At 45.0% G+C, this 15,038-nt stretch overlaps 1 protein-coding gene across 1 annotated transcript in view; it reads right to left on the reverse strand.

Moving 5' to 3' along the window:
* Window positions 1-3,574: 3,574 nt before the first annotated feature.
* The window catches only part of LOC115121887 (GRB2-associated-binding protein 1-like), an 85,544-nt gene continuing 74,080 nt past the window's right edge, over window positions 3,575-15,038 (reverse strand). Inside the window, exons 7-13 of the mRNA XM_065003324.1 lie at window positions 14,646-14,740; window positions 14,087-14,432; window positions 10,775-10,864; window positions 9,597-9,690; window positions 9,088-9,205; window positions 5,819-5,947; window positions 3,575-5,684 (exon numbers count right to left, since the gene is read on the reverse strand). Of these exons, the coding sequence (XP_064859396.1) occupies window positions 5,526-5,684; window positions 5,819-5,947; window positions 9,088-9,205; window positions 9,597-9,690; window positions 10,775-10,864; window positions 14,087-14,432; window positions 14,646-14,740 (1,031 nt within the window). The 3' untranslated portion in view covers window positions 3,575-5,525. The remainder of the gene's footprint in view (window positions 5,685-5,818; window positions 5,948-9,087; window positions 9,206-9,596; window positions 9,691-10,774; window positions 10,865-14,086; window positions 14,433-14,645; window positions 14,741-15,038) is intronic.

The following is a 15,038-nucleotide window of genomic DNA, read 5'->3' on the forward strand; positions in this document are numbered from 1 at the left end:
TGGGTTCTACATTCTCCAAACAAATGTATGTCATTATTCTTATCATAACGAGGCATATCAGTACCTCGCACATTCAGCACCACAGAGAATGTGAGGTAAAAAAAAGAGACAGACACCAGCTCGTATAATGTAATCTATGGAAATGTGTATTATGTTTTAGTACAACTAAAAAAACACAGTCATGAGCATCGAGTAGCAGAGTGACAGTCAACAGGCTTAGTCACCTATTGGACGAAAGCAGGGAAATGAAAGGGGCCATCTGTGGCTCAAACAACAAAGTGGACACCACGTCACTTTTCGTGGTAAACAGCTGAGACAAACATAACATTTGGGTATATGATGTTACAGCAATATGAATGCTTGCATACAGTAGCCCTGGTAGAGACAACCCAGGTAATGTAGCTAACCCAGTAGCAATATCACAGCTTCCCAGCTCTGTCCCACTACACCACGTGTCAAACTCATTCCATGGAGGACGAGTGTCTGTGGGTCTACGCTCCTCCCTTTGAACTTGATTGATTAATTAAGGTCAGTAATTAGTAAGGAGCCCCCCTCACCTGGTTGTCTAGGTCCTCATTGAAAGGAAAACCCTAAAACCAGATACTAGGCCCCCATGGAATGAGTTTGACACCCATGCACTACAGTCAATCACAAGTAATTTACTTCAATTAGGGTCTTTACTCAGCAATCAGTCTTAATGCAGTACAGCAAAACACAGACATCTGTGACTGTAGCCAAGGAGTAAATCTATCATCAGATGTGGAGTAGTGATTTATAGGATTAAAGATGGCCGCCCAACAGTAGCTAGCCTAGCGCCATTTGCTCTAGCACTTCTGTATTTGAGGAATAAATGGGAGACCGGTTTCAACGGCATAAATCTGTATGACGGGGGTTAGAGGAAGTACTCCGAGATTTATGTTGAGGTGTAGCCGAATGTCTTTGGGACTGGGAAAAGGGGAGAATTCTGCCGTGATATATCGACAGTGATATATTGTATTAGTGGACTATGTTGTGATATAGTATGTATGCCCTTTGCAAAGTTACTTTGATGTTATGTGTGGCTAAAAGTAAGTGTGAGAGATTTAAGAGGGTGTCTTGGTTTATTGTCCACCTACAGGACTTGGGTTGGAAAACAATGTGGATTCATTGAAGTGGTGCCAGTTGTTTCATCATAACCACTGGAGTAGAACCTATCAAATTCAACCTTTAGCTGATCCTGCAGCTTCCAATGTACACAGATGGACAGTTTCCCTGCCTAGTCCTCCACTAAAAACACTTCCAGTTGAGATTCTACATTAAGGACACTTTTTAGTCAAGGTTTAATCTGTGTCTAGGATACTGGTCCTGAAGGTGTTTCTACCATTCCCATGTATATCAAGTCCAATAAAAAAAAAAAAACTATCTTTTGATATGTAGCCTTAACTTATCACATACACATCATTACTCATCCTCCATAATAACATAGTTGAACATTCAACTCGGGTGAGTGTTTTTGTCAAGAAAGAAACGATGTCCATCAATCTTTCTCAGAATGTACTGCAGCACCCTGTCGCGCACAACGTGATGCACATTGTGGCCCGTCAACTTCTTCACTGGTTTATCAAGCAACCATGCCCCCTAGTGGTGTAATTGATCAACAGCAAGGGCAAGACTGACATTGATAAATTACTAGTTTACGTGGTGGTTCCTATAAGTCCCTACCCATTGTTTTACAAGGTGGTTCCTCTTTCTAAACATTATTTTTCAACCAGAGGAACAGTGAGACAAAATAGAACAAAACAACTTTAGACATCCAAGAACAATGCCATGCTCATAATTTATGGAATTACACCCAACTTAAAGATCCCGACAGTAGAAGTAAATAAATTGGGAACTATGGAAGACAAACACAGACATAAAAATAAGAATGTGTTGAAGATGAATCATAGAACCCGGAGTACTTTAGGCCATCTCCACCTGCCACATTTCCACTGCTCCTCAACAAGTTCAATTTGAGACTAATTATGATTACGGTCCTCTGATGATTTCCATTTAAAATGTGTCAGAAATGACATGAAAGGCTCATTTATTATGAGTGCACGCGTAAGAAGTCTCTCTACAAGCTACTGTGGCAAACAGTGACAAGAAATGTGAAGTTCAATGTTCAAAATCAGTGTTAAAATGCTTTTAAAACCTCGAAGGATAAGATTATCCAACTTTCAAAACCCGTATTTTTTGACAAGTCACAGCAATCAAATAGCTACCTAGGTAGCTGTTTAGCACATTCACTAATTCGTTTGTAAACAATTAACAAGTTAGCTAGTTAGCTACCACGTTTCAGTAAACAAACCAGCTAGCAAGCAACAAGATATGCCACGTAAGTCTAAAAACCACTTGAGGGTAAATTTGACTGTTCAGACAAGTCGCAAGGCCTGGAATAAAGACTTTGGTGGTTTGAAGTGTACCTTGAAATATCCGATTCCATGTCATTTTTGGTTGTTCGAATCGGGTATGCTAAAAAAATCAGACGCAAAGAAATGATAAAAAATAAGAATGTGTTGAAGATTAATCACAGAAGAAACTGGAATACTTCAGGCCATCTCCACCAACCACATTTACAATGCTCCTCAAGTACATTTTTTGACTAAATATGATTACAGTCCTTTTATAATAATTTGATTCCCATTTAAATGTGTCAAAATGACAGGAACATGCTAATGAATTTGACACAGTAGCTTGCAGAGACTTATGTGCACTAACAGTGACAAGAGGAGTAAAGGCTAGAAGGGTGCGTTTACACAGGCATCCCAATTCTGATTTTTCTTCACTAATGAGTCTTTTGACCAATCACATCAATATTTTTCAGCGCTGATTTGTTTGGTCAAAAGACCAATTAGTGAAGAAAAAAAATCAGAATTGGGCTGCCTGTCTTAACGCAGCCAATGTAGTACAAAACCCCTAAGTGCAATCAATTCTCTCATCTTTCTACAGACACTTACCCACTCAGTCCAAGCACACTTCCCATACATAGACAACTGTCCCCTTTTCATCCAGATTACATGTTGCTCCAAATCTTCAAGGAAAATGACTGAAATGTGAAAGATTAGATTTGTATGCAAATTACTGCATGTTGAAGATTTTTTTCCCTTGGTGGCTAAATGGAGAGCTATCAAATAAAAATGAGAGAATAGTGAACAGGTGAGGTAATCATTGATTGGGGAAGTGGTAGGCATTTGGACACTTCCTGAAACAGAATGGCACAATTTAGTACAGCACATCACTTTGTGCGTGCATTTCTCATTCCTCTAGAAATGTCTGTGGTCCAGAGGAGGCTGGTGTGAGGAGCTACAGGAGGACGGGCTCATTGTAATGGCTGGAATGGAATAGATGGTCAAACACAAACCATGTTAGACTCCATTCCAGTCATAATGAGCATGTCCTCCAGCTCCTCCCATCAGCCTCAGTGGGTGGGACTTCCTGGCCTTTGTTCTTTTCTCTTTCCTCTGTCATTGTTTTCCTCCCTATAGTACGCCAATTTTTTTTTAACATAGGTGACATACTGTAGGGTGTCGGTGACAAACAGACGCAAAAAAGGTTGTTTTATTTCGTTTACTTTCAAATGGAAATGTTTCTCTTTTGATTCATTAAAGAAAAGAAAGCATCAACGTTTTGCAGTTGGTCTCGAGACAGACAAAGCTGCAATGGGATGGTGAGAATGAAGTAGTATGGAAATGACAGTACAGGCACAGGTTTTCAATTCAAATGATACAGGCTGGAATAGTTGGTGCAAATATATACAGCAAAGACTAATTCTCCTGGTATAACATGCTTAGGACTTAAGAGAGAAATGGGCCTGTATTCATGAAGAATCTCAGCGTAAGAGTGCTGATCTAGAATCAGTTGTTTGCCTTTTACAATGACTAAGATTACACAAACAGTGGAGACCTGATCCTAAACCAAGGCCGGGTTCCCAAAACTATCTCAAGGCTAATAAGTTCATCATTAGAACCGTAGGATCCTATGGTTCTAACAATGAATTTAGCCTTAAGATGCTTTCGGGAAAGCGGCTTCTGCACTCCTACTCAAGACACTGAATAGGGTCCCTGGAAAGTTAGTAAAGCCAATAGTCATGAAAAAAAAACACTACGATTCTGAAGTATTTTCTTTTTTAGGTAAAACATCACAATCTCACTATTTACAAAGACATATCAAGTAAAGTAGATCGTAAGGCATACATACATCAGACCCCAGAACGGTGTGCGTGTAAATCCTTTTGAAATAAATTAAAACCTAAGAGAGAATGAAATCGACACGCCATCACAATAATAACCTCCTGAAACAAGTTGACTGGTGCTCGTTGAGAAGGTATTTTTCAACAGCACTTTGCTCTATAGCATCAAATCTGTCCGTTTATAGATTACTTGGACATCTATCGTTGAGATAACTCAAAATAAATTAGAAATGGAAATAGCTGTTATTAGTATTTGAATGAGTACCTGATTTCTCTCTCCTATAAACCTACGTTTGACACCTTTGCATAACTCACAGAAAGTGTCGGGGAGCTTCCCGTTAAAAGCCGTCACAGTTGATTCTGTCATTTCATATCACATGTCCCGATACCATCTCGGAGAGCGTATAGAATTCCACCCTGCAGAATTACCACACACCATATATAGTGTTGAATAAAGGACACTTTCTGTTTATATACATAACACTTTGTACAACTCTTTTTGTTTTGCAAATGTCAAGCCGTTTCCTCTTCCACTAAAAACTAAACGAGGAAGAGAATCATTTCTCAGTCGATTAAATGACGTTTCAGTGAATCCAAACCTTTGATTGAGCACTTGGTCAGTTGCGTTTCAGAAAAAAGTTACTTGTTTTCTATTTTCTTGCATTCACAACAAGTTTTTCACTAAGAAAACCTGGTTCTCTCTCTTACAATGTTTTGGATAATATTAGACCTGTACAAGAGAAAAATGGCCCAATTTCCTACCAGCAAAACTAGGCAACCTTGGCAGTAAAGTATTAAGTAGACACTAAGCATTCTGAAAGAGAAATGACTCATTCTCTCCCAAAACAGACTCCAGACAGTGTCCCACAGTGTTGTGATTTAATCATAAAGGAAATGTCTTTAAGTTGTCTCCTGGTCATTCTCCAACCAACTAGAGGAAAAATCTACCATAAGTGGCAGTAAGTGTTCCAGACTCCAAGTCTTTGTGGATGTGGTAATGTCTTTACAGAGTCCCCATATCAGGTAGGGGAGGACCGATACATCAATCAAACCTACTTGCATCCATACTGCATTCAGCTTATTCCTGGTCACATACCCCCTGTCTGCCACAGAGGGGCGCTGTGCTGTCGCTGTTCTGTCCTCAGACTGACTGATGGCAGTGTAAACTAAAGACAGTTCAGCGGCCCTGGAGGTCCGCCAGCCCCTTCACTTCGGCACTAGGAGTCTGGAGGAGGTGAAGGCCGGGGCCCGAGCCCGGGCTTGGAGTAATGTCTGCGGCCCAGCAGCGTGGGGCTGTAGCTGGGTGAGCTGGGGGTCACTTGGGCCCTTTGGTAGAGGTGTCTGTCTCTGTGGACTGGCGTCCATCGTTCCAGGCCTCCCGGGTGCTCTTGAGGGCCTGCGTCCGCTGCTGGTCCACCACCACGTAGTCCACCCGCTCATCTGACACCGCCAGACCAATCCCATTACTCTTCTTCTGGAAAGGAAGAAACGCAGGTCACAGTGAGTGAGTGAGTGAGTGAGTGAGTGAGTGAGTGAGTGAGTGAGTGAGTGAGTGAGAGAGAGAGAGAGTGAGAGAGAGAGAGAGAGAGAGAGAGAGATCTGTCTCACCTTCCGTGGTGGGGTAGACTTGCCGGGGTCCAGGTCTAGGTCCAGGTACTCCACCTGCTTGTCTCCCTTGGGCTTCACCATTGGGCTGCTCCCCCCATCCGCCGTCATGGGCGCACCCAGCTTCATGTTCTAAGCAACAAGGGAGATACCATGTTACAGTGGAGATAGGGGGATGATGACACTCACAGAGCATGATTAAATGTTAGTGCTACACTCTAGGTGTGGGCAAGAGGAGTGGTAGTACAGCTACAATGGAGACAGTTCTAGGACAGTCTACTACTAAACACTACATTGAGTTATTACGCAAACCTCAAGTCACGTCAGCATGTACACTACCACTGCAGACGGTGTCTGAAATCTTAGTGGGGTTTGGGGGGGAAATTACACCACAACCCACGCCATGCAGTGAGAGCATAGGCTCTATGGGCATCTCCGGTTAGGCTCCAAACTGGCAACCCAGGCAGCTTGTCTAACCACACTTGGCAACCCGTCTCACCTCCTCTACGGTGTCAAGGCCCTCCATCTCCCTCTTAACAGGGGTGATGGGGACAGTGCAGTAGAAGGACTCCTCTCTACAGAGACAGCAGGGAAAGGTCAGAGGTCAAACAATAACACAGGCTGTACTGAGAGGGGGAAGAGGAAGAGAGGGACTAGGAAAAAATATAAATGAGTGAAAAAAGCAACAGGAAGTAAACATTAGGTAAAGGCGAAGAAACGATAAGGGAAAAAATATAAATAAAAAGGTCATAAAGACCTGGAAAACAAACAATCAAGCAGACATACTATACAGGAAATTACCCATTTTGTTGTTGGTGAAGTTAACCAGTCAATTTAGTATAGTTAAGAATTTCCTTTAGGAGAGAACGGAACAACGTTAAACAGTGATTGTGCTGTTCAATTTATTGACACCCACCGGGAAAATATTTATAAAAAAAATGTTTAAAAAAATGTATTTAGGACATTTTGGCTATATTCAGACAGATTAGAAACAGCGGGAAGACTAAACAGCGGTGAGACAAATTGGGAGACAAAGTGGGAAAGGTGGAGACCCGTGGTTGTGTTCACATGCCTACACCACCAGATCATGGAGTCTGAGCCAGGGAAAATCATTTATCTGACCAGTCAACAAAAAGGGTCCTTGAGAACTGATGGAAGAAAAACAAGTTAGAAGAATAGAAGGAGCAAAAAAGAAATGTCCACCGGATGGACTGAATACCTGCAGGGGGAAGGAGATGTCCACCAGATGGACTGAATACCTGCAGGGGGAAGGAGATGTCCACCAGATGGACTGAATACCTGCAGGGGGAAGGAGATGTCCACCAGATGGACTGAATACCTGCAGGGGGAAGGAGATGTCCACCAGATGGACTGAATACCTGCAGGGGGAAGGAGATGTCCACCAGATGGACTGAATACCTGCAGGGGGAAGGAGATGTCCACCAGATGGACTGAATACCTGCAGGGGGAAGGAGATGTCCACCAGATGGACTGAATACCTGCAGGGGGAAAAGAGTGAAAGCGCAAACGAAAAAGACAAAAAAAGCAGGATGACAAGTGATGAAGAGGGAAAGAAGAGGTGAAGAAAATAGAAGTGTTGAAGAGGAGTCCTTCTGTGGCAACCATCTTTCTCCATAAAAGATAAGGTTTGGGAGGCCGAGGAGGATGATAACGGACTATGATTTTTACTAGGTATACTATACTAACATGGGAAATTAGAAACAAGAAACGTGGACTCATCATTTCAATGTCATCACACTAACAAAAAACAGTAGTATGTTTTGAAGTGAAGTCAGACTACACTATATACACACAAAGGTATGTGGACACCCCTTCAACTTAGTGGATTTGGCTATTTCAGCCACACCCGTTGCTGACAGGTGTATAAAATCAAGCATACAGCCACGCTATCGCCATAGACAAACATTGGCAGTAGAATGGCCTGACTGACTAGCTCTGACTTTCAACATGATACCATCGTAGGATGCCACCTTTCCAACAAGTCAGTTCATAAAATGTCTGCCCTGCTAGAGCTGCCCCGGTCAACTGTAAGTGCTGTTAATGTGAAGTGAAAATGTCTAGGAGCACCAACGGCTCAGCCGCGAAGTGGTAGGCCACACAAGCTCACAGAACGGGACCGCTGAGTGCGAACGCATGTAGGACGTAAAAAACGTCTGTCCTCGATTGCCACACTCACTACAGAGTTCCAAACTGCCTCTGGAAGCAACATCAGCACAATAACTGTTCACCGGGAGCTTCATGAAATGGGTTTCCATGGCCGTGCAGCCACATGCACAATGCCAAACGTGGGCTGGAGAGGGGTAAAGCTCGCCGCCATTGGACTCTGGAGCAGTGGAAACGCATCCTCTGGAGTGATCACTCTTCACCATCTGGCAGTCCAATGGACAAATCTGGGTTTGGCGGAAGCCAGGAGAACGCTACCTGCCCCAATGCATATTGCCAACTGTAAAGTTTGGTGGAGGAGGAATAATGGTCTGGGGCTGTTTGTCATGGTTCCCAGCTAGGCCCATTAGTTCCAGTGATGGGAAATCTTAATGCTAAAGCATACAATGAAATTCTAGATGATTCTGTGCTTCCAACTTTGTGGCAACAGTTTGGGGAAGGCCCTTTCCTGTTTCAGCATGGCAATGCCCCCGTGCACAAAACGAGGTCCATACAGAAATTGTTTGTCGAGATCTGTGTGGAAGACCTTGACTGGCCTGCACAGAGCCCTGACCTCAACCCCATCGAACACGTTTCAGATTAATTGGAATGCCGACTGCAAGCTAGGCATAATCGTCCAATATCAGTGCCCGACCTAACCAATGCTTGTAGCTGAATGGAAGCAGGTCCCAGCAGCAATGTTCCAACATCTGGTGGAAAGCCTTCCTAGAAGAGTGGAGGCTGTGACAGCAGCAAAGGGGGTCCAACTCCATATTAATGACCATGATTTTGGAATGAGACGTTGGAAGAGCAGGTGTCCACATACCTTTGGTCATGTAGTGTATTTAAATTCTTCTGCATACTGCTGCTCTATAGATATTTAGCCCACTAAGATATGCCATCAGACAAATTACATTGCAAATGGTGCACTTTACCATGAATAAAAAATATATATAATTTAATTGCAATACATTCATTGGCTACTGACTGTATGTAGAACATTAGCTTATTAATGTGACAAGTTGTTTTTTTGGAAAATGTACATAAATCATTGTATGATTTAACATGAATATTTTAGAAGAGAGTAGTTGAGGACGTGTGTTACATACGAGTTCGTCTGCCTTAGAGACCATGGCTACATAATTCTCATCACAGTCCTCGGAGTCGGTGCTGGAGGCGGTGCTATGCACCGAGGGAGGCCTGGGGGGCATGGGGAACCTGGAGGGACTGAGCAGCATCACACACACACACATACTGTTTAACACACCGTCGGTACACACACACACAAATAGCAGCAGGCCTGCAGAGTTCCCTGCAGAGAAAAAATGACTCACTGGAAAAATACAAAAAGCTAATTTCTAAGACATGACTACTTTGACACGTTATGAGGTGACTAAAGTAATGCGTGGAGGGTTAGTGTTCTGATAGAATACCAAACCTATAGTCACATGCAGTAGAAAGGAATTCAACTAAGTTGACGCTGACCTAAGGTCAGCTTTACGTTTTACTCCCAAATGGTTAGGATGCGGTGAGCGACAATAATCCTAGATGTGTGTCTAAGGGCCACTTTGACCCTGAGCTGCTGTAGAGGTGAAAGGTCAAAGGGTAAGACACTTACTCCCGAGCAAAAGACCTGGTGACAGGCGAGCGGACGGGTGCCGATGACTCCTCCCACTCAGGTAGGGGCTTGATCTCCAAAGGGGCGGGCTTGGCTGTAGAGGGGAGGGGCAAACACCCCCGTCAATCTCTCTCATCACGTACCATCATTGCAACCCAATACATTCCATTCCACCATACAAAAGGTGGTGGGGATGTAGGCTTTCATTTGTCCAACAGAGGTCCCTAAAAGCCACAATACCTCCTTGCAAGACTAAAACTGTAGGCTAGATTCCAATATGAGAAGTTGAATGTAATACAAAAATGTAATCAATTGGTTATAGGTTTATAGAGCACATCCACATTGAGTGTCCACAGCCAACTGCTTCCGCATGGTTAACGTAACAGAGCCCAATCTGGCAACCCGGGTGCTATAGAAACACATTCAGCATAGTTCCCTCAGCCTGGCTAGAAAACACCATCTGGTGCTGCAGTCTACGGGACAGCAGCACTAACACTTCTCAGCCTACAGTACTAAACACCCTTCATGCAATCCAGAGATTTATATATATATATATCTGAACAGAACATAGAGGGGAAAATATCATTCATCGTACCTGAGCAATAAACTTTCTTCCATTACAAATACAATAGAGCACATGATAGAAGTACATGTTGAAACAGGAGCATGCGGAACAGTGTTAAAAATACAAGAGGTAGTTGGTTAGAACAGTCCATCACTGGTGTGTTTGTGTGTGTCACTAACCTAAGAATCAATTACTGTACTGGTGTAAATCATTAATGCTATTGATTATTTTGAATATATGGGCTTGAGATTTGGTTGTTGATGCGGTACACTAGTACACTGACAACTTTCTCCTATGTACTGGAGATCTTCCACCCGGAGATATGATCTTTGCACCATTTCCTGAAGAAGCCTAGAGGATAACATCTCTAGGGTGTTGGTGAGGTTCAAAAACGTGTTATGAGAGCAAAATGTGGAATTGGAAACGACAACTGAACAGAAGAGGGTCCCCGCTGGTCCAGGAGTTAGTTGATTGGATGAGACAGGATACCATGTGATGTCACAGGTCACAGGAGAACATTCAGAAGCATGCGTTGAGTTCAGACACGTTCGGAGAGAATGAGAGATGAGTATTCAGAACCCAGTTTCAGGCGTCGTTGTTTGGTAGTACCTACCCTTGCGTCGTCTTGGGAACTCCCCTACGGTCTGAGAGTCGGTTCGCTCTAAACCAACCCCCTTTGCTCTTATTATTTTAGGACTCTGACCTGATTGGTTAAAAAAAAAGAAGACTTTTCACATTACCATCATTGATAAAACGATGACATCATTGTAACCCCTATTTTAATAAAACCCTGCCATGCAAAGCCGACAGATCAACAGACTGTTGAGAGACAACTCACTACTTCCACCCTGCCATTGCTTCGTCCCTATTGGTGTATATACCAGGATAGACAGGACCATCGCCATGGCAACAGCAGACGCTAACATTTCCCATCATGCACCTCACTCCACGCAACATGGTTGTGACTAGAGGGAGTACAGCTACGACCGGAAGTGACTTTTCATAGCAGGTTAGGAGAGCATTTCCCTAACCTTAACCTATGCCTCCTAACCTGCTGGGTCAATTCTCCTAACCAGCTATGAAAAACGAACTTCCGGTCGTAGCTGTACTCCCTCTAGTCAGAACCCTGTAACAATGGCTGGCCTCAGACTTGACAGGACAACAACATGCACCAGTATGAGTGTGGAAGATCATTTTTAGTGCAACAACACATCCACAACAGCAGACAATAAAAGCGCACATGTATCTGTACACCAGCAGACCGACGTTATAACCGCATGTATAACCCTCACTATAGCCAGAGAACACAGCGCACTCCAGATAAAACCATGGCAGACATTTAGAACCGAGCCATAAGGAAAGTGAATGATGCTACGTGTTGGCATCGACCACAGATGCTTCAGCCTCACAAGACCTCGCCTACAGAATCAAACCAAGCAAGAGAGGCCCAATCCCAAATGGACCCCTGGACCCTATTCAATTGTGGAGATCTGAGAGGAATTGACTTGTTAAAGCAATATGGTCAAACTTCCACCAAGTGCATAGGGTCTAGCGGTGGATTTGATTTGGGATTTGTACCAGAGCCAGCGAGCCAGAGGGAAGGCTCGAGAGATTAACCCTGAAGCCAACAGAACACAACAGCCCTACAAGAACACACAGGCTGGACAACAGAGGTCCCAAACTCAGCAGGTGGATAGCAGTGGTGGTTAGGTGAGGACAGAGATTGCATTGAGATGGAAGTTCACGGTGATGGCCCTTGGTTATGAAAAACTCAAGTAACTGTTTGCCGATCCCATTGTCGCCGTAATAAGGAGCCCCTGACTACAGTAACATTCCAGTCTAACATGTCCTTGCACCGAACCACTCACATCCAGCACCCCATGATGACACCATGGAAGACACAGGAATGAAAATAACCAAGAGTCAGTGACCTGAAAGTTAAAGCTCTAAGCCGTGAACAGAGAGGGACTGACTTCACGATTTCTAACATTCCCCCGTTCTTCTCTACCATTGACAGTGACTGGTAATGACCTCTGCTTTGGGTCTGCCTCCCCCAAGGGATATTCAAATCCTTCCTGCTCTAGATTGAAATGTCCCCTGGTGGGTCAGGAGGGGGTTGTTGCTCCATCAAAGAGGCCCTTTCAGAGGGGGGGGGGCACGACAATGGGGATAGAGGTGACCGCTCTGGGCGCTCCATGGTGATGGTGGCCCAGGCCGGTCACCCCCCCCACCCCCCCGGAGAGGGCCCCCTGAACTCAGGGACAAAGGTCCCTTTGAATGGGGTGAGGGGGATAGAAAATGAGGAGAGCAGGCTAAGCTAAAAGAGAAGGCTGAGAGGAGGGTGGAGGAGGTGAGAGGGAGAGGATAGGCTAGTGGGCTAAACTAAAAGAGAAGGCTGAGAGGAGGGTGGAGGAGGTGAGAGGGAGAGGATAGGCTAGTGGGTTAAACTAAAAGAGAAGGCTGAGAAGAGGGTGGAGGAGGTGAGAGGGAGAGGATAGGCTAGTGGGCTAAACTAAAAGAGAAGGCTGAGAGGAGGTGAGAGGGAGAGGATAGGCTAGTGGGCTAAACTAAAAGAGAAGGCTGAGAGGAGGTGAGAGGGAGAGGATAGGCTAGTGGGCTAAACTAAAAGAGAAGGCTGAGAGGAGGTGAGAGGGAGAGGATAGGCTAGTGGGCTAAACTAAAAGAGAAGGCTGAGAGGAGGGTGGAGGAGGTGAGAGGGAGAGGATAGGCTAGTGGGCTAAACTAAAAGAGAAGGCTGAGAGGAGGTGAGAGGGAGAGGATAGGCTAGTGGGCTAAACTAAAAGAGAAGGCTGAGAGGAGGTGAGAGGGAGAGGATAGGCTAGTGGGCTAAACTAAAAGAGAAGGCTGAGAGGAGGTGAGAGGGAGAGGATAGGCTAGTGGGCTAAACTAAAAGAGAAGGCTGAGAGGAGGGTGGAGGAGGTGAGAGGGAGAGGATAGGCTAGTGGGCTAAACTAAAAGAGAAGGCTGAGAGGAGGGTGGAGGAGGTGAGAGGTAGAGGATAGGCTAGTGGGCTAAACTAAAAGAGAAGGCTGAGAAGAGGGTGGAGGAGGTGAGAGGGAGAGGATAGGCTAGTGGGCTAAACTAAAAGAGAAGGCTGAGAAGAGGGTGGAGGAGGTGAGAGGGAGAGGATAGGCTAGTGGGCTAAACTAAAAGAGAAGGCTGAGAAGAGGGTGGAGGAGGTGAGAGGGAGAGGATAGGCTAGTGGGCTAAACTAAAAGAGAAGGCTGAGAAGAGGGTGGAGGAGGTGAGAGGGAGAGGATAGGCTAGTGGGCTAAACTAAAAGAGAAGGCTGAGAGGAGGGTGGAGGAGGTGAGAGGGAGAGGATAGGCTAGTGGGCTAAACTAAAAGAGAAGGCTGAGAGGAGGGTGGAGGAGGCTTTGTCTAGAACACTGTGTACATTGAGAGAGGTCTAGAACACTGCCAACGTTGAGGAGAGGAGCAAAGGGTGAGCCTCAACAATCTGCACTCCTGTCTGATGCCATACAGGAATTGTATAATGACACATATTGAAGTATTGTACTTGATCAATACGGCACCTCAGGGCTGTTCTCAAGCACGACGCAATGTAGAGTGTGCCTGGATACAGTCCTTAGCCGTGGTATACGGTCTGATATACCACAGCTTTTAGCCAATCAGTATTCAGGGCTCGAACCACCCAGTTTATAATTCAAAATAATGCAATGGTAATCTGCCTTTCATAACCATGAGCCAGCACATGTAAATGTGCGTGAGTTAGAGTTGAATGCCAGGATGTAGAGAGACGAGCAGTTGTGAAAACATTGATGCAACAGCAGATAAAGACAAACGTACCAAGATTCTCTCTCATTCAAAGACACATCCCATTCCCATTCCCCTTCACAGCCACACCCCTTCACCCCCCAGCCATCCTCCCTGCCCCCCTCACCTTTGCGGTCCGGTTTGAGGTTGCGGTCCACGGGCGGGGGCTGACAATCGCTGATGAGCATGGGCCTGCGGGGTGGGGTATTGGGGCTTGAGCGAAACCCCATGTGGGCCGGCGGGGGAACCTGCTTGCCCAGGGAGAACTCTAAGGTGCCCGGGCCCGGGGTCATGGGGACATAGTTGGGTTCCATGATGGGTTCACAGCCCGACAGGCTGCCGGAGCGGTGGTGGGACGGGGAGTTGGCGCTCATGGGTACGTAGTTCTGGTCAACTTCCTCCATGGACTGGCTGCCCACTGGCATCATGCCTTTGTTTTTCTGGAGGGGAGGGGGGGCAGAGAGAGAGGCAGGCTACATGAGGGCATAGACAAAAAGAAAGTACACACACACACGAAAAGTAGTAAGAGCATACAAGCTTCCCTTATCTTTAATCTGAACCTTAGTACACTTCAAAACTCCATAGTCATAATAGTCCAATACTTGGAAGGATCAGTATCAATGTGAGAGGTCCTTTACGTTGATCGTTTTAAACTGATTTCAGGAGCATGTCGTGTAAAGACTGACCAAGTAGCTGTTGAAGCTTTCGTTGAAGTCAAACGAGCAGCTCTTGTCAGAGGGAAACGTCCTAGGGATATCGTAACAGTCCTGGGAGCCCAAATCTGCAACAAACATGACAGAACATTTAAAACCAGTGTAAACACAACATAACCAACAGTATAGTAGTCTAGGTAGGGCTTACAGCAGTATGAATCAAAATGGGGTTAAATACTAAATAAAAAGGGAATACAAATGCACCATTGGAACCACAGTGTTGAACAGGGAAGTCTGTCATCTCGGCACTAAGGCAGCTGGACTATAGTTGCCGTTCTTGCTCTGGTCATCATGTGTAACTTCACACTAATGGATTTCAGACAAACAGGATGATACGACTTGGAAGGCCGCCAGACTCTAAAGCCA

Source organism: Oncorhynchus nerka, linkage group LG18 (genome assembly GCF_034236695.1).
Source record: "Oncorhynchus nerka isolate Pitt River linkage group LG18, Oner_Uvic_2.0, whole genome shotgun sequence".
NCBI lineage: Eukaryota > Metazoa > Chordata > Actinopteri > Salmoniformes > Salmonidae > Oncorhynchus > Oncorhynchus nerka.